The 24,054-nt window shown below is 42.4% G+C and overlaps 1 protein-coding gene across 1 annotated transcript; it reads left to right on the forward strand.

Moving 5' to 3' along the window:
• Window positions 1-471: 471 nt before the first annotated feature.
• LOC141737124 (microtubule-associated protein 1B-like) lies at window positions 472-23,045 on the forward strand. Its single transcript, XM_074571741.1, has 5 exons — window positions 472-561; window positions 3,874-4,014; window positions 11,810-18,089; window positions 20,315-20,553; window positions 21,282-23,045. The coding sequence occupies exons 2-5, from the start codon at window positions 3,883-3,885 to the stop codon at window positions 21,435-21,437; spliced, it is 6,807 nt and encodes a 2,268-aa protein (XP_074427842.1). The 5' UTR covers window positions 472-561; window positions 3,874-3,882; the 3' UTR covers window positions 21,438-23,045.
• Window positions 23,046-24,054: the final 1,009 nt, after the last annotated feature.

Below are 24,054 nucleotides of genomic sequence, written 5' to 3' on the forward strand. Positions count from 1 at the left end.
AGCCCATGCTGACTTTCCTCCTGCTGTGGCCAAGCCACCAATAAATGCTGGAAAAGCTCATTTAAAACCACCTAGGCATGTTACAGGACTGTGTAACCTCAGCTGTATCTGTGGTGTAGACACATCCATGAAAATCCAGTTCAGCTGGTGATGGTTACTCTAGTCCCTGATCCACACCAGCTCAGTAAGACCAAGTTGAGTAACAGGGACTCCTCCCTGCCAGGGAGAAGGGACGGGACCCAGCACTGTTGCCAGTTTGTTTTCATTACCTTGAAATTTTTGGAGTGGTGTTTCTGTCCCATAGGACCACATGCCATGGGTATCTCTGAAGACATGAGCCAGCACAGTAGTTGCTGTGGCCAGTGTGCACTGCCCTGTGTAACCAGAGGGCTGTTGCACAGTGCTCAGGGAAAGCACTGGTTTAAACCATGCTGGTTGAATTTAATGTCTTTTCTTTTTTTCCTCTCTGTGCTTGCAGGTCAGAAGATTCTTCACCACAGAAGTGATGTCTTAGAAACTGTAGTCCTGATCAATCCCTCAGATGAAGCAGTTAGTACTGAGGTAAGTCAGTCAGAAATACTTCACTGGATGTGTCATAAAAGCTCCACTAAGTGGACAGGTTGAGAGCAGCTCCTAACTGTGGATGAAAAGACACGTTAGGAGCAAATATCATCAAGAACATCCCTTGATTTTCTTCCTGGTTTACCGGACTCCTGATAAAGCATCAAAGGCATAGAACAGAAACACACCATTTATCCCAGCAGTCATTTCCTCATAACACACTAAATTCTCTTCTTGATGAAGTGAAGGCAGCTGTGGTGACCTTGCATCTGCTTTTCTTCTGCTCCTCCCTTGTTTGGTAGCTCTAGATGCCTATTTTACATCTGAAAAAGTGCCTGAAAAGAAACCAGGTGCCCTGAGATAAATTTAGGTCTACGAGAAGAATTACCATCTATATGGTGGTGACTCTAGGTTGATCTATGTGATCTGTCCTTGAAAAAGCACGTGACGATCAATTGACTCTGGAGAGCGCCCCAGAAGTGGACTGTCAATTCCTCATGAAATCGCTCAAGTCAAAGAACTGAGCATGTAGCTCAAAGACAAAATTGACAAACTTAACTAGTGAGACTGAAGGTTGTAAAAAATAGGGATAATTACATTGCTAGTCAGTGCTGGGAAGCACTGACATAGTACAAGTTCTTTTGGGAAATGAAGTGGCTCTGCTTGCAGTACTTTGAGAAAAATCAAATTTGTTACCAACCTTAAGTGATATTAAACACAAACAGGAAGAATCACATCAAAATAAATGAAATTTCTGAAGTTTAAAAAAGTAAGTAACCTTAGTTAATGGGAGCTCATGCACTAAAAATTATGTGCGAAAACATCTTACATTGCATTAGAGGTACTTGGTAAGGAACAAGGGTGTCAGGTGGGTAGCAGCTCTTAGGGTTGTCTTTAATACACTCAGGCTTTCAGAGTAAAAAGCTATAAAGGATGGGGGAGGGGAAGAGCTGAAGGAACTGCCAAAAGTAGGGAAATGCTGCTTCTGTCACTGTTGCTTGTCATTCCTTTGATGGATGACCACATGGAAGAACATGGTCTGAGGACGATTAATGCCTTCTGACCCCTGGCTTTACTCCTTTGGCTCTGAAAGATGTTTGACTTGGTTGCTGTTAATTGCCTCTCACTAAACTGTGAGAGACAATCTTTTATTCGCTTTCATCTTGCCAGACTGGTCACAGCCAGAAGTTAGAAACTGAGTTACCTTGGCTGGCTAAGTGAGACTCTTACTGGACAATATCCAGAACAAGATAATAAGAAAGAGGCAGAAGAATTAAATTGAAGGTTGAAATAGACATGCTTTGCCCATTATGGCAAATATAAAACTTAGTTCTACATATCAAGAGATTTCTAGGTTGCATTTGGGGAGACAGTGATATACCATGGAGCTCTGACTTTCACCAGAAAAGGAAATTGAATCTATCAGTTCAGGAAAAACAAAGTTCAGGATGACCATGAGCCAGCAATGTGCCCTTGTGGCCAAGAAGACCAATGGCATCCTGGGGTGCATCAGGAAGAGTGTGGCAAGCAGATTGAGGGAGGTCATCCTCCCCCTCTACTCTGTCCTGGTGAGGCTGCATCTGGAGTACTGTGTCCAGTTCTGGGCTCCCCGGTTCAAGAGGGACAGGGAATTGCTGGAGAGGGGACAGCAAAGGGCTATCAAGATGATGAGGGGACTGGAACATCTCTCTTATGAAGAAAGGCTGAGGAATTTCGGTCTTTTTAGTCTGGAAAAAGGAAGACTGAGGAGGGATCTTATCAATGCTTACAAATACTTAAAGGGTGGGTGTCAGGAGGATGGGGCCAGGCTCTTCTCAGTGGTGCCCAGTGACAGGACAAGAGGTAACGGGCACAAACTTGAGCATAGGAAGTTCCACCTAAACATGAGGAGGAACTTCTTTACTTTGAGGGTGGCAGAGCACTGGCATAGGCTGCCCAGAGAGGTGGTGGAGTCTCCGTCTCTGGAGACATTCAAAACCCACCTGGATGCGTTCCTGTGCAACCTGATGATTCAACAGAATGGCAGTCAAAATATGCCATTTTATGTGTGATTTGTGGCTGTTACTTCTTTTTCATGACATTTTCGCAACTGAATGGCAAGTAATGCTGTACACTGGGAAAAGAAGATCAGCCTTCCAAAAACAGTCTGACATGTAGTTGTCCTCATTAGCACATGGGGGACAGTTGGCCAAGGCTGTCCTGATACAGTGCTATTAACATTCAACAAGAGTTATACAAGGAATGTATTTCTTCATTGAAAATCTTATTTTTTCATTCAAATTTTGTTCTTTCTACTCCTTGCTCTTTTTATCCCTATGTCATTAGTTTGGTTTTGTCGCGGTTTAGGCCAAACTGACCACTGAAGCGAGCGACAGATGCTCTCCCCCACCTCTCTCTCCAAAGAGAGGTGAGAGAGAGAGAGAAAGATATTTATGAGTTTAGAAAAAAACTAAACTACTTTTATGAAAATATTAATAAATTAATGAAATAGTAAAAAAAAGAAAATAATGAAATAGATACAATATATACAAAACCGTATCAAGCTTCCAGGATGACAGTTGCATCACCAGCAGGCACAGGGAAAGTCCCAGATTGGACTCAGTGATGTATGGGAGCTGGATTCCAGATCTGGAGTCAGGAATGTTCGTATCAGGATCAAAGGCAGACGAACAGAGTCCTTCTCAGACACCGGCCATTGAAGAAAGCGGACTGACCCTTTGATCCCTCAGCTTTTATACTGAGCATGGGGCAGATGGGATGGAATACCCCTGTTGGTCAACTTTGGGTCACCTGTCCTGTCCACTCCTCCCCGCAGGTGGGACCCCTCTACGCTTTTCTGCTTCTGACCCTCCAATGGGGCAAATAATTAAATTAGCTGACCTTGGTTGTTATAGCAATAAGTATAAACAAGAGCCTTGCTGCATACCATTTCTTGGCATGAACTATAAACATAGGTCTTATCACTCTGAGAGTGAACAGTTTCTGCACAATATGCTGTTACTTTCAGAGAGCTTAGTTAGTTAGAAGAGGCTTAGCTAACAAGTAAAATTACAAATCAGAAAATTGGTTCTGTTTTACCTCAAACCAGGACAGGTTTATTCATCAGACTTTAATTGCTTCTTGTGCCTCCTTTTTTCCCTTTTGCTCCTTTTTTGTTGTCTTTTGTAAGCAGCACTATAACTTGAAAATGTTTTGACAGTCCTGGGACACTGTGTTGCAAAATATGTGTTAAATTAGATGAGGTAAACTGTATGTTCTCAGAGGAATTTACACATGGTAACTCCCATTATTGATGTGTTTCTCTCCTTCTAGGTGCGCTTAATGGTCACAGATGCTGCAAGACACAAACTCCTTGTACTAACTGGACAGTGCTTTGAAAACACAGGAGAACTCATTCTTCAGTCAGGGACCTTCTCCTTCCAGAACTTCATTGAGATCTTCACAGATCAAGAGGTGTGTTCAGAAAAGTGTCTTCCATACATTGTCATGTGATGACACAGGTTTTTAGAAGACTAAAAATGGCCCTCTGTGTTGTTAGGGTTAGCATTGGCTAACTAATGCTGATGCTCTTTACTTTTCATTATAGGCTTTCTTTCAAGACATTTATTTAATTTACTTTAGTTTTGATGTACATTGCTTAACAAAGCAATTACATTTTAATTTCATAGAATCATAGAATCACAGAATGGTTCGGGTTAGAAGGGACCTTAAAGATCATCTAGTTCCAACCCCCCTGCCATGGGCAGGGACACCTCCCACTAGACCAGGCTGCTCAAAGCCTCGTCCAGCCTGGCCTTGAACACTTCCAGGGATGGGGCATCCACAGCTTCCCTGGGTAACCTGTTCCAGTGCCTCACCACCCTCACAGTAAAGAATTTCTTCCTAATATCTAATCTAAATCTCCCCTCTTTCAGTTTAAAACTGTTACCCCTTGTCCTATCATTACACTCCCTGATAAAGAGTCCCTCCCCATCCTTCCTGTAGGCCCCCTTTAGGTACTGGAAGGCTGCTATAAGGTCTCCCCGGAGCCTTCTCTTCTCCAGGCTGAACAACCCGAACTCTCTCAGCCTGTCCTCATAGGAGAGGTGCTCCAGCCTTCTGATCATCTTCATGGCCCTCTGCTGGACCCGTTCCAACAGGGGAATTTGGGGAATTAAATTGTAACTTTGGGAAAGAGAAAACCAAGGAACATTTTGACAATGCAAGGAGATAGTCTTGTGTTTAAAATATACAGCTTGTTTATCTAAGGTGCACATACAAAGCAGTCAAATTGAATTTTACACCAGGTTCTTGCCTGGTGGCAGCAAAGTAATAGGTGACAAATAAGACAGAGGCTATATGTTGGAATGGCTGTAGTTCTTTGCACCGCCTCCCTGCTTGGTTTCTTTACTGTAGTGTTTACAATTTTGCTAGTGAAATCTGTAAATCTTGTGATTTTTACATACCAAAAATATAAGAATGAAGTATACCGATATGTAATGATGTTTCTTTTGTGACTTGTTATTTTGCTGTCTTGCTTAATGTACTGTGTCTGAAAGCTCCCATAGGGCAAGAACCCATAGTAAACAAGCTGTCACACTTAATTTGGCTGCTGTGTAAAATATATATTTAAATAAACTATATGGCTGCATCCCTAGGTATTTAGGTTCCAAAATTAATTAGGAGCATTTCAGTGGAGTGAGATTTGAAAGTTCAGCACTTAAAAAGCAAAGTTTGCATGAGCTCCAGAGTGACCTTATTGTATCCATTTGGGGACAGACTTTTTAGCAGGCCCTGTTGCGATAGGACAAGGGGTAATGGTTTAATACTAAAAGAGGGTAGAGTCAGACTAGATAGAAGGAAGAAAATTTTTATGCTGAGGGTGGTGAGACACTGGCACAGATTTCCCAGAGAGGTGGTGGATGCCCCATCCCTGGAAACATTCAAGGTCAGGTTGGATGGGGCTCTGAGTAACCTGATCTAGTTGAAGATGTCTCTGCTCATGGCAGGGGGTTGGACTAGATGGCCTTTAAAGGTCCCTTCCAACCCAAAGTATTCTATGATTCTATGACTCTATGATTCTATGATACTTTTCTCAAAGCCTCTTTGTTCAACATATCGTTGTAGGGTTGGGGAAAGAACTGGATTCCTGCTCTCTGAAATGCACGTGATGCCTAAAAGTTGCTGTCAGTTCACAGTTACTTTTCTGTGAAATTGCAAACCTGAATACCTTGCATCACTGGCTAATTAGCAACACATCATTACTTTATGACTACATGCAAAACTGGGGGTAAATCCTGCCATTACAGTTAGGAAGCCAAACTGTTGGATGGAAAGCAGAGCAGTGGTGGTTTGCTACGAGTTACAGCCGCCAAGGGATTGCCTCAGTGGTGGGCGTGCAGGGCGTATTCCTGTGGTCTCTGAGTAAAGCTCACTTGTCTCATCTCTGCTGCTGGCAGCATGCTAACCAGCAAGCCAGCATGGCTGTTTTAAAGTGTTGGCTTCCATCTAATTTTCTCTGAAACCTTGGGCTCCCACTGTTTCTAAAGATTTCACAAAAGCAAAGAAAGATCGTATTTGCCATACTGCAGTCTGTGTATGTGACATTTTTTAAAGGGTCCCATTAATGGGAAATTTCAGGCAGTCTACAAATTGGAAAAAAGGCTAGAAAAAAATTCAAACTTTAATAATACTGATAGACCTTGGCCTACCCAGTCCTCTGAGTCAGAGAACCATGAGTGCGGGAACAGTGATTTTCTGTTTGTGGACACTGACATTGAAAAAGGATCAACTGTATCGGCAAAATGTTCATAAGTCCATGGGGCCAGATGGGATTCATCCCAGAGTACTGAAGGAGCTAGCAGATGTTACAGCAGGACCCTTCTAAATCTCTTGGGAGTCTGGGGAGGTCCCTGCTAACTGGAAGCTAGCCAATATTATTCCAATTTACAAGAAGGGCATGAGGGAAGACCCAGGAAACTACAGACCTGTTAGTCTAACCTCCATACCTGTAAAAATTATGGAGAAGATCATTCTGGGTGCCACTGAAAGGCATTTTAAAGAACAATGCAATCATCAGGCACAGTCAACATGATCTAATTTGATACGGTCACTTGCCTAGTGGATGAAGGTAAGGGGTCTCACGAGAGCAGAGTAGAGGGGGAGAATCACCTCCCTCGACATTCTGGCCATGCTTCTTTTGATGCAGCCCAGGATGCGATTGGCCTTCTGGGCTGCAAGCGCACATTGTTGGCTCATGTCCAGCTTTTCACCCACCAGTACCCCCAAGTCCTTTTCCGCAGGGCTGCTCTCTCTTTGACCACTACCCTCTGGATGCGACCATCCAGCCAGTTCCTTATCCACCGAACAGTCCTCCCATCAAATCCGTATCTTTCCAACTTAGAGAGAAGGATGTTTTGAGGGACTGTGTCAAGGGCCTTGCAGAAGTCCAGATAGATGATATCCGTAGCTCTTCCCTTGTCCACTGATGCAGTCACTCCATTGTAGAAAGCCACCAGGTTGGTCAGACAGGACTTGCCCCTGGTGAAGCCATGCTGGCCGTCTCGAATCCCCTCCCTGTCATCCATATGTCTTGACATGTCTTCCATGAGGATCTGTTCCACGATCTTCCCAGGCACAGAGGTGAGGCTGACAGGGCGGTAGTTCCCAGGGTCCTCCTTTCTACCCTTTTTAAAAATGGGTGCGATGTTTCCCCTTTTCCAGTCACCAGGGGCTTCACCTGACTGCCACGACTTTTCAAATATCATGGAGAGTGGCTTGGCAACTACATCAGCCAATTCCCTCAGGACTCTGGGATGCATCTCATCAGGTTCTATAGACTTGTGTATGTTCAGGTTCCTCAGGTGGTCACGAACCTTGACTTCACTTACAGTAGGAGGGACTTTGTCCCCCAGGTCCCCGTCTTGCCGTCCTTCAGCTCGGGAGGCATGAGGAGAGAGGATGTCAGTAAAGACCAAGGCAAAAAAATTGTTGAGAACCTCGGCCTTCTCCTCGTCCCTTGTTACCAGTTTGCCATTCTTGGTCACCAGGGAGGGCACGCTTTCTTTGACCTTCCTTTTCTGGCTGACATCCCTGTAGAAGCCCTTCTTGTTATTCTCAGCATCCCTTGCCAAGTTCAGCTCCAGCCGCGCCTTGGCCTTCCTGACCTCATCCCTACATAACCGGGCAGCATCCCTATACTCTTCCCAGGACACCCGATGCTGCTCGAACTGCCTGTGCAGTTCCTTCTTGCCTTTTAGTTTGGCCAGCAGGTCCCAGCTCAGCCATGCTGGTCTCTTCCCTTTCTTGCTTGATTTCTTACACCTGGGGATCGAGAGAGCTCTTGTGCTCTATGGAAAGCATCCTTGAAGATCTGCCAGCTCTGTTCTGCCCCCTTGTCCCTGAGGACCATTTCCCAGGGGGTCCTATTGACTAACTCCTTGAAGAGCTCGTCTGGCACGTTTCCCTCAGGACCGTGAACTCCACCAGTGCGTGGTCATTGCAGCCCAGGCCGCCTCCAATCTTGACATCCCCAATGAGCTCACTCACATTGGTGACTATGAGGTCCAGTATGGCATCTCCTCAGGTAGGGCTATTTCCTGTCTTAGGAAGTTACCGTCAAGGCACTCCAGGAACCTCCTGAATCGTCTACAGCTCGCTGTGTTACTTTTCCAGCAGATGTCGGGGTGGTTGAAATCCCCCAGCAGGACGAGAGCCTTCGAGCACGACGATGCCGCCCGTAGCTGGAGGAAGAAGGCTTCATCAGTAGGCTCCCCTTGATCAGGCGGCCTGTAGTAGACACCAACCACAAGGTTCCCCATGTTGCCTCGGCCTCTAATTCCTACCCATAAGCTTTCGACTTCCTCTTGGCTGTTCTTTAGGGACGTCTCGTCACACTCTATCCCTTCCTTAACATAGAGGGCAACACCTCTGCCCCTCCTTCCTCGCCCGTCCCTTCTGAACAGCCTGTAGCCATCAATAGACACATGCCAGTCATAGGATTCGTCCCACCAGGTTTCAGTAATGGCCGCTATGTCGTAGCTTTCCAGCAGCATGGTAGCTTCCAACTCCTCCTGTTTGTTGCCCATGCTGCGTGTATTCGTGTAGAGGCACTTCAGCCAGGCTGTTGGCTGTGTCGCCTTAGAGTAGCACCTCTTGGGGTGTTTCACGGGTGTTTCCCTGCTGACTCCGACTACCTGGCTCGTCTCTGTAAGACTTTGACTGTGATGTAGCATCCCCAGCATGCCTCAGGGCCTTACTAGCACCCCATCCCTCTATCCCTGATGTGTTATCCCACAGCTTGTCACAGACAAGCCTAATATTATCATCCCCCTCCCCCTTCACATCTAGTTTAAAGCACTGTCGATCAGCCCCGCAATCTCTTGGGCAAAGACCCTCTTCCCCCTTTGAGAAAGGCGTTTCCCATTAGATGCCAATAAGCCCAGTGCCGTGTAGGCCACCCCGTTGTCAAAAAAAACTGAAATTGTGGCGGCGACACCAACCACGGAGCCATGTATTAATAGACTGGATCCATCTGTTCCTTCCAGTGTCACTGCCTGCAACTGGAAGGAGTGAGGAGAAAATAACTTGTGCCCCAGACTCCTTTACCAACCTTCCCAAGGCCCTGAAGCCCCCTTTGATTGTTCTTGGTCTGCAAGTTGTAGCTTCATCTCCACCTACATGGAAAATCAGTAATGGGTAATAGTCCAAGGACTGTATCAAGCTAGGGAGTTTCCTAGTTATGTCCTTAACCCAGGCTCCGGGAAGACAGCAGACTTCCCTATGAGGAGGGTCTACCTGGCATATTGGACCCTCTGTTCCCCTCAGGAGGGAGTCACCAATGACTATAACCCTTCTTTTCTTCCTTGTGGGTGTGGTGATGATATGGGCGGTACGCCTTTCTGACTGTGGAGATGTCTCTGGTGTAGATTGGCCATCATCCACATCCTCATTTGACTGGCCTTCCTCAACCAGAACCTCATATCTGTTGTTCAGAGGTACCGGGGGGAGCAGGGAGAGGGTTCGCCCGCTGCCCCAACCATGAACTCGCCTCCATTCACTCTTTTCATTTAGGCTTCTGCCTGACAGGGGCAGGGTACGGGGGCCTCTTGATCCCAGTTGCTTTCTGCTAGGTGCTCCTGTTTCTGTATCAAGGAGGGCAGAGCCCTGGCTATTTCTTCTTCAGCCTCCCTAATGCTTCTTAACCTTTCGACTTCCTCTATCAGCTCTGCCACCAGGCTGAGCAGACCGTTCACCTGTTCACAACGCACACAGCAGTTCTCATAACTGCCTCCCATTGCCGGTGAAAGGCTCTGGCACTCCCTGCAGCCTGTGACCTGGACGGCTGCGTGTCTCTGTGGGAGCTCCATCTGGGTTCCCACATCCTTTCTGGCTAAGGCTGAGTGCACAACCTTCTTCCTTCTTCAACCTTCTATTCTATTCTATTCTATTCTATTCTAAGAAAGGGCTAGAAAAAAGTGGTTAGTGGTTTGTTAACTAGTGATTAGAAGAAAGAATTCCTGTGCTGTCCCGATCCATAAGCATGTACAGTTAGATGAGTATTTTAGTAAAGTTGGTATTTCTGATCTCTGTCCATTTTTATTTCACCGGACCAAACCTGAACTATGGTCATGGGATGTGCTTACAAATAAGTAAATACTATTTGAGGGATAATCTTATGAAGTCCTATTCAGAAATCCATCTCTAGCTTGCACAACTCCCTGCAGGCAATGCCTAAAAGTGTTGTTTTCAACTTCTCCCATGCCAGAATGTTGAAGAAGTCCCATTCCACTGCCTCTACAAAAACAGCTAGCAGAGGAAAAACTTTCTTTTTTCACCTTATGTGGTCTAGGGTATGAAACAATCTTGTGTTTTCTCTGAGCATCCAACTTGTTGTTTGTCTTCACCAGCTGTAACACCTTTAAAACTTGAGGATTCTTCAACAGATATATCTCAGTGCTTGAAAAGATGATCAGGTTCTGTTGTGGTTTAACCCCAGCTGGCAACTAAGCCCCACACAGCTGCTCACTCATTCCCCCCACAGTGGGATGGGGGAGAGAATTGGAAGGATAAAAGTGAGACAACTCATGGGTTGAGATAAGGACAGTTTAATAAGTAAAGCAAAAGCCGTGCACGCAAGCAAAGCGAAACAAGGCATTCATTCACCACTTCCTGTTGGCAGGCAGGTGTTCATCCATCTCCAGGGAAGCAGGGCTCCATCGCACATAACGGTTACTTGGGAAGACAAACACCATCACTCCAAATGTCCCCCCCGTCCTTCTTCTTTCCCCAGCTTTATATACTGAGCATGATGTTATATGGTCTGGAATATCCCTTTGGTCAGTTGGGGTCAGCTGTCCCAGCTGTGTCCCCTCCCAACCTCTTGTACACCCCCAGCCTGCTCGCTGGTGGGGTGGGGTGAGGAGCAGAAAAGGCCTTGACTCTATGTAAGCACTGCTCAGTAGTAACTAAAACATCCCTGTATTATCAGCACTGTTTTCATCACAAAGACAAAACATAACCCCATACTAGCTACTGTGAAGAAATTTAACTCTCTCCCAGCCAAAACCAGCACAATAGAGCAATAAATATATGTACCTCACGATCTTACAAATACAAAACTTGCAACTCTTTAGATTTTTATGCAATAAATTATTTCTCAGTGTTCTGGGAAAATGTCCTGCAGTCTGGGAGTCAGGAGCCAGCCTGCAGAAAGAACTGTAGTAATGATGGTGTCATGGAATACATCCTGTGTGAGGAGGGGTTATGGAAGGCAGCTGCCTCGTGAGGATGCTGGCCTCCTCTTGGTTGCAGTTATTCTCTGCCTGTTAAAAGGATGTGCTGTTTCCCTTAGATGTTTGGCTGGCTCTTCTGGATGGGCAGGGGCAGCAGGGAGACTCATGAGCCAATGGCAGAGACAGTAACAGCTCTGGCAGCATTAGCCTCATAGTCCTCATCCCCTCTAAATATTAAAACTTGCATTGTCCTCCTATAAAGGGTGGAGGAGGGAAGGGGGAACCCTGGGGTACTTTCCTCCTTTGGGCAATGAGGAAGGGACCTTTCCTCATAAGCTGCTCCTTTGTATTTAAAAAAATACAGTAGTAAACTAATTGTGCTAACAGGTTCCTTTAGCTTCTAGGATGGGTACTCAACAGTGCAGAAGCAAATGAAAAAGATTTTGATAGATTAGGAAATATTATGTTCTGACATTAATTGTCATTTAAAAATGAATTTACATGCATCTTCTTGTGTTTTTGTTTTACAACCCTAGATTGGTGAATTATTGAGCACCACACACCCTGCCAACAAAGCCAGCTTAACCCTTTTCTGCCCTGAGGAAGGAGACTGGAAAAATTCCAACCTTGACAGACACAACCTTCAAGACTTTATTAACATTAAACTCAACTCAGCTTCCATATTGCCCGAAATGGAAGGACTCTCTGAATTCACAGAGTATCTGTCAGAATCAGTGGAAGTGCCATCACCCTTTGACGTTTTGGAACCTCCGACTTCAGGAGGCTTCTTGAAACTCTCCAAACCCTGCTGTTATATTTTCCCGGGTGGAAGAGGGGACTCCGCGTTGTTTGCAGTGAATGGATTCAACATGCTTATCAATGGAGGATCCAAAAGAAAATCTTGCTTTTGGAAACTTATCCGGCACTTGGACAGGGTAGATTCCATTCTACTCACTCACATCGGAGATGATAACCTGCCAGGAATCAATAGCATGCTTCAGCGAAAGATAGCTGAATTAGAAGAGGAACAGTCCCAAGGGTCTACTACCAACAGTGACTGGATGAAAAATCTGATCTCACCTGATTTAGGAGTTGTATTCCTTAATGTACCTGAGAATCTGAAGAACTTGGATTCTAACTTTAGAGTAAAAAGGAGTGTAGAAGAAGCTTGTTTGACTCTCCAATATTTAAATAAATTGTCTATGAAACCAGAACCTCTTTTCAGAAATGTAGGAAATACCATTGACCCCATCATTTTATTTCAGAAAATGGGAGTTGGCAAACTTGAGATGTATGTGCTTAATCCTGTCAAAAATAGCAAAGAGATGCAATATTTTATGCAACAATGGAGTGGTACTAGCAAAGATAAAGCTGAATTCCTGCTACCAAATGGCCAGGAACTAGACATTCCATTATCCTATTTCACCTCTGTCTCATCCCTGATTGTGTGGCATCCAGCTAATCCTGCAGAAAAAATAATCCGAGTTCTGTTTCCTGGAAACAGCACCCAATATAATATTCTAGAAGGACTAGAAAAACTCAAACACTTAGACTTCCTTAAACAACCAATGGTTACACAAAAAGACCTAACTGGGAACATTGCTAGTCCAGCTGTGAAACAAGCAAAGTTGAAAAAACGAACAGACAGCAAGGAGAGTCTGAAGCCTGCTGCAAAGACACCAAGCAAGCCCGTCAGAAAGGAATCTAAAGAAACACCAGAGCCTGCAAAGCCTAGTCCAGCACTGGAAAAACTTCAGAAATTGGAAAGCAAAGAAAAAGTTCCAGTTAAAAAAGAGAAACCAGCAAAAGTGGAGACCAAACCTACAGTGGCAGAAAAAGACGTAACAAGTAAAGAGCAATTAGTAAAATCTGAAACTCCTGAAAAAGACGCTACAGATGTAAAACCAAAAGTGGCAAAGGAGAAGCCTGTGAAAAAGGAAGTCAAAGCAAAACCTGAAGAAAAGAAAGAGGAAAAAGAAAAACCAAAGAAAGAGTTTTCTAAAAAAGAGGAGAAAACACCCATCAAAAAAGAGGAAAAACCCAAAAAAGAAGAGATCAAGCAAGAAGTTAAAAAAGAGGTGAAAAAGGAAGAGAAGAAGGAAACTAAGAAGGAAGTAAAGAAAGAAGCTCCACCAAAGGAAGTTAAAAAAGAAGGTAAAAAAGAAGAAAAGAAGGAAATTAAGAAGGAAGAAAAAGAAGCCAAAAAGGACATCAAAAAGGTTCCTAAAGAAACAAAGATGACAGCTGCTCCTTTGACTGAAGTCAAAAAGCCAGCAGCAAAGTCTAAACCACAAAAGAAGGAGGAACCTGCTAAAAAAGAAGCAGTACCTTCTGGAAAACCAAAGGAAAAAGGAAGAATTAAGACTGTGAAGAAGGAGATCAAAGTCAGTGGAGCGCAAGCTGCCCTTGCAGCAGTTGGAGCCACTCCCACAACAGTAGCAGCTGCAGAAATTACAGCTAGTGGAAGAGAACTTGAAGTGGAGAGATCCCTTATGTCTTCACCAGAGGATTTAACAAAGGATTTTGAGGAATTAAAAGATGAAGAAATAGAAATAATAAAAGAAACAAAACCTCAAGTTGCACTTATAGAGGATGAACTGAAACTCACAGGCACAGAACAAAAAGAGGCCTTTGAAGTCCATAAAGAAAAATTAGATAATGAAGGACCTGCTGAGTCCTCTGATGAAGGCATAACTACCACAGAGGCTGAGGGTGAGTGTGAGCAAACACCTGAAGAATTGGAATCTGTGGAAAAACACAGGGTTGACAACAATGAAAAGTTTGAAGATGAGGGAACTGGCTTGGAAGAATCATATGAAGCAGGAGATTATGAGGAAAAGGCAGAGACAGAAGAAGCTGAAGAACGAGGTGAAGATGAGGAAGTAAAGACACTACTGGATACCACAAAACCATATATGGAGGAAGCAATAAAAATGGAAGAGAGTTCAGAAGAAATAATTGCTGAAGTAGGTGCTAACATTAAAGCCGAAAAATATATTGAAAAGGCAGATGATGAGGCATCAGATGAACGGGCTGAGGAAGACAGCGAAGAAGCAGTAGAAAAGGCAGAAACTGAAGAGACTGAAGAAGAGGAGGAAGACAAAGCAGAAGACATCAGAGATGAAGAGGAGACTGAAAAAATAGAAGCCAAAGAAGATTATGTGATGGCTGTGGTAGATGAAGCTGCAGAAGCTGGTGAAGTTGAAGATAAATATGGCCTACTCATAATTACACCAACAAAACGCTCAGAGCCTCAGTCTCCAGCAGTTGAACTGGCCTCTTCTGTCCACGATGAAAGATTACCTGGTGGTTCAGAAAGTGAAGCCACTGTTTCCGATGAAGAAGACAGAGATCAGCCTGAGGAATTCACTGCTACTTCAGGTTATACACAGTCTACCTTCGAAATATCCAGTGAACCAACTCCAATGGATGAAATGTCTACACCCCGGGATGTCATGAGTGATGAAACTAACAATGAGGAAAGCGAGTCACCTTCTCAAGAGCATATGAACATTACCAAGTATGAGACATCACTGTACTCTCAAGAATTTGCTAGACCTAAACTTTCTCCACTTCTGGATGCTTTTAATGGATTATCAGAAGGATCCAAAACAGAGGCCACAGAAGGTAAAGACTATAATGCCTCAGCTTCTACCATCTCACCACCTTCTTCATTAGAGGAAGACAAATTCTGCAAATCTGCATTCCAAGATGTATATTCACAAAAAGGAAGTGAAATCCAAGGCACTGCCAAATTAGAAATCAAAGAACCCTATCCAGAAGATCATGGAAAATGTAGTCCAGCCAAGAGTCCAGCTGAGAGTTTTTCCCCTTCATCATCTGTTGCCAAAACACCACTCAGTGAACGTAGTGTGAATTTTACACTCACTTCCAATGAGATCAAGGTCTCAGCTGAGCCTGTCCCCATTGCTACATTGCCTGATGTACATCAAGAAGTTACTGAAGAGCACTGTGCAAGCTCTGAAGATAAAGCATTAGAAGTAGCATCTCCCTCACAGTCTGCTGCTGGTAGTGCTGGCCACACACCTTATTATCAGTCTCCCACTGATGAAAAATCCAGTCAGCTTCCCTCTGAAACCAGTGAAAAGTCGACAGAAACTCCCATTAGCTTTGAACTCAGTGAAGTCAAAGATGCGTCTGCAAAACCCAGAATAAGCCCTATGGATGAGCCTGTGCCAGATTCAGAATCTCCCATTGAAAAGGTTCTCTCACCTCTACGGAGTCCACCACTGATAGGTTCAGAGACCACTTATGATACATTTTTGAATGCTGATGTAAAGTCTCCCACCAGAGATTATGTAAGTTTTTCTGAGGGGAAACCTGAAAAAGAAAAATCACCTGTTCAGATGAGCCCAGCTTCTGAAGCCAGCTCTGTGGGCCTTTTCCAAGAAAAACATGATGAGAAAACCATGAAGTTTATGGTAATTAAGGAAGGGTTCAGACTAGAAAGGAAAATGGAGGATACAGAACCCAGCAGCTCCCAGTCTTCATTGGTCTTGGATGAGCAGAAGTTAGCAGGTGATCTCTCACCTACTCAAATAGATATTGGTCAGTCCGGTTCCTTAAAAGAAGACACCAAAATGTCAATTTCTGAAGGCACTGTTTCTGACAAGTCTGCGACTCCAGTTGATGAGGTTGTAGCAGAAGACACCTATTCCCATATAGAAGGAGTAGCATCTGTCTCTACAGCATCTGTTGCTACTAGTTCATTTCCAGAACCAACTACTGATGATGTATCTCCTTCTTTGCATGCTGAGGTTGGATCCCCCCACTCTACTGAAGTTGATGATTCCCTTTCAGTGTCAGTTGTACAAACACCAACAACGTTTCAGGAACCAGACATATCTCCATCTAAGGAAGAGTGCCCAAGGCCCATGTCAATTTCTCCACCAGATTTCTCACCAAAAACTGCAAAATCAAGAACCCCAGTGCACGATCGCAGATCTCCTGAGCAGTCAACTGTGTCAGTAGAATTTGGTCAGGAGTCCCCTGAGAAGTCTTTAGCAATGGACTTTAGTAGGCAATCTCCAGACTATCCTACTGTAGGCACTAGTATACACCATATATCTGAAAATGGACCGACAGAAGTAGATTATAGCCCTTCAGATATACAGGAGGCTATTTTTACACAGAAGATTTCCCCTGTGGAGCACTCATCTTACTCTCAGAAGAAGGATATTTCAGAAATTATTTCAGTTTCTCAAATTGAAGCTTCATCCTCAACTTCATCAGCTCATACACCTTCCCAGTTAGCTTCGCCACTGCCAGAAGAAACTTTTTCAGGTGCTGTTCCACCTAGAGATATGTCGCTACATTCTTCTTTTACCTCAGAAAAGGTGCAGAGCCTAGGAGAAAAGCTGTCACCAAAATCTGACCTATCTCCATTAACTCCAAGGGAATCTTCTCCTCTGTACTCTCCTAGTTTTCTAGATTCACTCCCTGCAGTCACAGCAGCAGTGTCAGCTAGTCACACATCTTCGTTGTCACTGCAAGCGTCCTCTGTCAAAGCATTTGGTTACCAGGATCCCCTAACAAAGCACAGTCCAGAACCTTTAATCAGCCCAGAAAAAGAAGATTCAGAGAAAAGCAACAAGTCACCGGAAGAACTTAGTTATTCTTACAAGGCCACAGAGAAAACTGCTAGGTCACCAGAGGATATTAGCTGCTTCTATGAGGAAGTTGCAAAATCTAGATCACCTCAGGCCTCAGATTATTCCTATGAGATAACAGGGAAAGCAACTAGGTCACCTGAGGCCACAGATTATTTTTATGAGATGACAGGGAAAACCACAAGGTCACCAGGAGTCACAGATTATTCCTATGAGATAACTGGGAAAGCTACCAGATCACCCAATGCTATAGATTACTCCTGTGAGACAACAGGGAAAGCCACCAGATCACCTGAAGCCACAGATTACTCATTTGAGACAACTGGGAAAACTACCAGGTCATCTGAAGCTACTAGCTATTCCTATGAAGCAAGTGCACATTTTACTACAGGAAAATCATTAGCAGAATCCTGTCAAGATGTTGATTTATGCCTTGTGTCCTCCTGCGAATATAAACATCCTAAAACAGAACTTTCGCCCTCATTTATCAACCCAAATCCCCTTGAGTGGTTTGCAAGTGAAGAACAGTCTCAAGATCAAGAGAAACCATTAACTCAATCTGGGGGAGCCCAGCCACCTTCTGGGGGAAAGCAGCAAGGGCGGCAGTGTGACGAAACCCCTCCCATGTCCATGAGCGAGTCTGTCCCATCTCAGACTGATTCGGATGTTCCCCCTGAGACTGAGGAATGCCCTTCCATCACTGCAGATGCTAACATTGACTCAGAAGATGAGTCAGAAACCATTCCAACAGACAAGACAATTACATACAAACAAATTGACCCGCCACCTGTCCCGATGCATGATCACAGCCCTTCCCCTAGGCACCCTGATGTCTCCATGGTTGATCCAGAGACTTTGCCCACCAATCAGAATTTGGGTAAACCTTTGAAGAAGGACCTCAAAGAAAAGACAAAGACAAAAAAGCAGGGTACTAAGACCAAGTCGTCTTCTCCTGTTAAAAAAAGTGATGGTAAATCAAAACAAGTGGCTTCACCAAAACCAGCTGTAAAAGAATCTTTAGACAAAATTTCTAAAACAGCTTCACCAAAAAAGAAGGAGTCTGTGGAGAAGGCAACCAAAAGTATCTCTAATCCAGAAGTAAAGTCTCGAGTGGAAGAAAAAGATAAGGACACCAAGAATGCAGCAAATACAACAATGTCCAAGTCAGCAAAGACTGCAACCATAGGTAAAGATAGATAAGAGTTCCCTAATGTTAAGATTTTCTTAGTTGTTGCAGTGAAGTTAGGTTGCCTTTATATCATCTGAGAATGTGGATTGTAGCAAACCCCCAAAGAAAGTCCATGTTTTAAATATAAATTTGGCATGTTAAAGCCACATTTAAATGAATGAAATTCACTGAATTAACTTTTGCAATCTGAGAAACTTGATGTGTCAGTTTGCTCAGATGTAAAAAATTAGAGAGAGTACATCAAATATAAAGAACTTCATACTAGCTGTCTGAATGGTTAACCAACTAATAGAATTAAAAGTACCACTTTTGTAGGTGAAGGGAAATCAGTAGTGAACCACTTTATTCATTGTAAGAATCATGTAAGCACAATGCTCTTAACATAAAATAATGCAATTTAATATTGTGAGAGGCAAACATACTATCAGATGTTGGATGCTTTTATTACTTTGCTGGATTAATTTTTAAAAGCATATTTTAAAAAAATGGTAACAGTAGTAAGAGCACTTTCAGTGAGCTGAGCATGTATATCACATAATCCAGTTAAAGTCTTATGCCCTTAGTGATGACTAAACATACAGAAAATTAATGTCATTTTGAATGACTGTTGTGTATTCTAAGTAGTAATAAAATATGAATTAGATTACTGAAGGAGGCATTGTGCTAATACGTTGTTTCTGGCAGATCTTGTTAGAGAGTGTTTTGGGGATACTTTGATTTTGCTGTTGTCAGGACTGATGTTCTATTGAAAGCTTTTTACAAGGAGCAGGTCTAGGATTCAGTACAAGCAAACCAGAATTCAGCTATCTGTAGCTTTCCCATTTTAAGTGGTCTGCTGTTCCTTTCTTACACCATTGTTTGCATGTCTGTTAGTAGATGCTTTTCAAAGCAGCAGTACAGTTCCTTATGCTATACATTTCTCCAGCACCTTAGTTTATAGATTCTTCTTCCTTGAAGCATACTTCTCAGGTATACACTAGAGCTGAAGCCAAGGCTCTATTTGATAATGACATTTAAGCGTAAAATGTAATGTCTAATATTTTATCCAGTGTTGGTATCCACAATTCAGAAAGATGTATCACAGATTTTTTATGATGAAAGATAATAAAAGATTTTGTAACATACCCAATAATTACAAACTCTCTGACTCAGGAAATCTTATCATATTATGATGCTTATTGGGCATATTGCCCGATGATGAATGGCAGATCACACTAGACAGTTGTATTGAACTTTTCTGGCTTTACAATATGTGTTCCTAAATAGAGTGTATTGCTCAGATAATTTAGTTTACCAAAACTTCATCCTCTGTAACATCATGAGAAGACCAATAAAACATAAATGGTGATCATCTGGATACAATTGTTGGTTGAATCCTGATTGTCAGTTCAGACCATGATCCAGTGTGTAGCAAAAGCAGCTTTTTTTGATAGTATTTTTAATGAGAGTGCTTAAACTTTGAACTTCTTTTTGACTGAACCTCTTCTTAGAACAGAAACTACACTATGTATAGCAGCAAAAGCATGCTTCCCTCTACTTTTTTTTGATAAGTGGCTAGTTTGTGTATGCAAATAAGGATCCAGCAGGCAAACACTTGTTCTCAGTTTCCTGAAATAATTGCTTTAGGAAGTTTCTCTGTTCTTCCAAGTTCCTCTTTGCCCCTCTTTCTGCTCACATGTAGTAGCTTCCTGATGCACCTGTAAGATAGTCTGAGCATATCAACAGCTACTATGTCTTGATATGTGCTGATACCCCACATCTCAGGACCATGGCTCCCTGTGTGACCCTAGCTTTTATAATCATGCATACCTGAGACTTTCAAAAAGCTGTACTTCTTAACTTGGAAAATAATACTGCCATTTATTGAATGGTAATTCAGTAATCACAGCCCTGCGTAGTAATTGTTGGATAATAGTAGTATATTACTGGGAAAGGTTCGGTCAAATGTTGGTTATGTGGTAGTGAGTTTTTATTGTATTATATAGTTAGTTATTTTATTTCATTTTTTTCCTCCCAGTGCAATCGTAATTGGCATACAACAAAGCTGGAATGTGTCATTAGATGTAGGAGGGTAATTCCATAATTGTTTCAGGGACACAGAAGTACAACTGTAACTATGTAATGCTTAACCAACAGTAGCAATTTTAAGAATATATGGTAATTAATAAATGCATGTTTTTAACCAGCCTGTGATATATTCTTTTGTTGTTTGATTTCCAAAGGACCTGGGAATAGTAAGTCAGCAAAATCTACAGTGGTGCCTCCAGGACCTCCGGTGTATTTAGATCTGGTGTACATTCCCAACCACAGCAATAGTAAGAATGTTGATGTTGAGTTTTTCAAGAGGGTGCGGTCATCCTACTATGTGGTGAGTGGGAACAATTCTGCAGCCGAGGAGCCAAGCAGGGCTGTTCTGGACTCCCTGCTGGAGGGCAAGACACAGTGGGAGAGTAACATGCAGGTAGGCTCTTCACTAGTATTTCTACCTGGAAATTTAATCTTCTCTGGGAAGCAACTACAGGAAGCCAGAGTGCCTCTGGAGTGGGCGGTGACTGCTGGGGACAGGAGTTCCCAGCCTGGGCATCTTGTTTCACCAGGGATGTGAGAGGACACCCAAGTGAAGCATAGAGCTGTACCATACTCAGCTGCTCCCCCGTTTCTGTCCCTTCTGACCTGTCTCTGGAGAATAAAATAGTTGGGAACTGGTTTACAGGGCCATTTGGCTATTTCATCTTGTTGTTATACCATATATGATCCAAGTTTGGAAACCTTGCAGTTTGTAAGTAGGAAAGAAAAGTGAATGTTTCATGGTTTATATGGTAACCATGTACACTTGGAAACTTCATGTGCCTTTCCAACATAATAAATAAGTAAACAAAATATTTGGCCATAATCTGAAGAGCTATCAGTGCAGACTACAGATTGCTACTTCTCTGGAAAGTGTCATCTCAGCACCTTAGAGAACCGAGGTTTTATTTTGATAAACTGCTTCTTTACAGTCATTTTATCTTATCTACATGTTTGTTTATTTCCTTTTATACATCCATTTATTTAAGTATTTATCACATAAAGATCCACTATTTCCAAAAAGGAATCATGCTTATTGGCCAGGACTTCTTACAAAGATGTTTTTCTTATCAGTTGTTTCTGTTGTCCATTCCTCAGGAGTTCTCCTGTTTTGCGTTGCAGGTGACCTTAATCCCAACCCATGATTCAGAAGTGATGAGGGAATGGTACCAAGAGACCCATGAGAAACAGCAGGAACTCAACATCATGGTTTTGGCAAGCAGCAGCACTGTTGTTATGCAAGATGAATCTTTTCCTGCATGCAAGATTGAACTGTAAGAACAAGACCATGCACCACAAGATTTAACTTTGTTTCCAGAGTCTTCAGTTTGAAAACACCTTTTCTAAAAATTCAACCCATCTATTGCAACTGCTGAACTCTATACCTGCAAAATGCTATACTGTATCATGGTGATGCAAGTTGTTAATATTTTTCAGTCTTTGCTGATTGCTAAGGGAAATAACAGCATTCCCATAGTAGGGTTCAAATTACTGTGAAAATACAGATGCAGTTTCACCTCGCTGTACGTTTGGAAACCATGTACTAGCAACCCCAACTGACTTCTGCCAGGTAGAGGCATTTGCCCTCTAAAGAAACACAAATAAAGAGAAAGAGAGAGAGGGGTAGGAGGAGGAAGTAATAAATAATTTGATCTCTGGTAGTCTCATGGCAATAGCTGTGTCACTTACTGCAGTTTGTTTATGCACTCACATGAAAAGGTTTTAAATTTGTATCAATATCTGAGCTATTGCAAAGGAGGTCCTTACTTTACAGAACTGAGTTAGCTGGAAAATAAGAAGCAGCAGAATGTGGCTAGGAAGGGACGTGCAACCTAAACACTCATTAGCAGTTTTCCACTTTATTTGAACACTGCATACTGACATACCATAATAATCATAGGCCAAATATGCACATAGTCTGAACCCCATTCAGAATTCTAAAACCTTTCTTTCAACATGCAGAATTGTTGGTCTAAGGCATGCTCCCAGTAAAAATCCACTCACTCCAGTCTGAATTGACCAGCCCACATGCTTAAACACACATGTCCACTGTCAATTAACTGAAGCAAAATACCAAAGCAGTTGGGAGTACGTACAGTAGACAATTTGCCTTAGACAGTGACTTGAATGTACAAAGAAACTTGGTGCATGTATTTTTTAAGGTTGAGACAGCAAATTTATAAAACATCTGTGTAGGCTCATAGTTACACCAGTAAAGAAGTGTGAGTGTGCATGTGTGTACTAGAAACCTATCTGACTGGTCAAACAGCCTGATGCTATGAATTACATATGTTAATTCTGTGAACGATTCATTGATGCACCAGGACAGCTCAACAAAGCAAGATGAGCATTTTTTGGAAATCTTCTTTTGTACTGTGGAAGCAAGATTGAAGTGGTGTCCAGTATTAGAGTTGCAAATCTTAGTGAAACATTCAGGATGATGAAAAAGGTTACCTGCGAGTCTGTACAGTATTCAACTGTCCTTTGTCTTACCTTATTTTATTTGTTTAATTTAATAGTAAATATGGGAACAAATGTACAGAAACCTTTTTTTTTAGTGCTGTTTGAACTTTTAATAGATTTTTAACAAAAGTTTTCATTTACAGGAAAATGCAAAGAAAAATTTTTCAGGTGAAGGCAATTTTATTTGGTAGTTTTGTAAGATAAATTAATAATGTTGTTTAAGGTTCTAGTGAGAATGGATATTGAAGTAAAATTTATTGAAAATAGTCAACTGTCAATACTTTTTGGGGGGCGGGGGGGAGGGGCACCCTGACGGTAAAATTAACCAATTGATGATGACAGAAAATGGTATTTGAAATGTTGATTGTCTAATATTTACAAGGGTGTAGTCTACCTTCTCATCTCAATCCTGACAAGATCTTGAAAAAAGATAGAATAAGCAATAAGCTAAAATAAGATCCTTCCCTTCTTCCTCTCTCTCATCCTTTCCCCCTTCCTTTTCTTCTCTAGACTGCTTGCAGCAGAACAGCATGTGGAACAGTTCCATCATTTAAGACAGTTTGGATATTTTAGTCTCAGAAGTTTTATCCCAATAAAAAAATCTTGTTACATTGTAGAAGGTTTGCAAATATGAATTTAAAGAAGCTGTAAAGGCTTCCAAAGTGAGGATATGTGATGGTCTGTATGATTCACCATTATGGCTGGTATTAAGTTTCACAATGTAGTGAACTGTGTCCTCATTTTATTTTCTTTACTTATAATTTATTTCAATTTTACAGTGTTAGGATATTTTTGTTTAATAGGTATATGCTTGCAATCCTAACTTTTATGAGGGGTTTTTTATACTGGTTTAGGGCCCTTTAAATGTGAGGTCCTGAGGCCTATTTAATGCTGTGAATTACTGTTTGTCGATTGTTGGGGTTTTTTTATTTATTTTTCATGTCTTCTTTTTTTTAGGTATCTCTAGCAATACTGTTTGCTATACCTTTTAAGTTGTTAAGAATAACTCAGAATGAAGCAGAAAAGGCAGATGGAAATGTATTGTGAAAACAAGCATGTTTGCTGGGTTCGTAATCATTCACTTAAAATTGCTTTTGTAATACATAGTCTTCAAAGTTAGAAGCAAGATGTTTGGCAGAATAGTTGTACTATTTCTACAATTCTGCTTTGTCTACTTTCTTATACGGGTCATATTTCAAACTTTTTGAGTGGGTGGGAACAGATTTTCTGATTTTCTGACAATATCTGAAATAATAGTTTCTACCTCTGCTTTGGTAGAAAATCTAAGTACACCAGTGATCCTGAGACTAATCTCGCTTATGCCACTTACTCTTGTGAATCAAGAGCAATTTCACTACAATCAGGGAAGTTACAGTCATTTGGTCCTACTGTAAATGAAATTAGAATCAAGCCTTAAATCTCCTCAAGTAAG

Source organism: Larus michahellis, unplaced genomic scaffold, assembly GCF_964199755.1.
Source record: "Larus michahellis unplaced genomic scaffold, bLarMic1.1 SCAFFOLD_378, whole genome shotgun sequence".
Taxonomy (NCBI): domain Eukaryota; kingdom Metazoa; phylum Chordata; class Aves; order Charadriiformes; family Laridae; genus Larus; species Larus michahellis.

Excerpts from the sequence above, each read along its gene's own strand:
- LOC141737124 (XM_074571741.1), top strand. The coding sequence starts at position 3,883 with ATGGTCACAGATGCTGCAAGACACAAACTCCTTGTACTAACTGGACAG. Across the intron at positions 18,090-20,314 it reads AGCAAAGACTGCAACCATAG|GACCTGGGAATAGTAAGTCA; the intron begins GTAAAGATAGAT and ends TGATTTCCAAAG. Across the intron at positions 20,554-21,281 it reads AGTGGGAGAGTAACATGCAG|GTGACCTTAATCCCAACCCA; the intron begins GTAGGCTCTTCA and ends TTTGCGTTGCAG.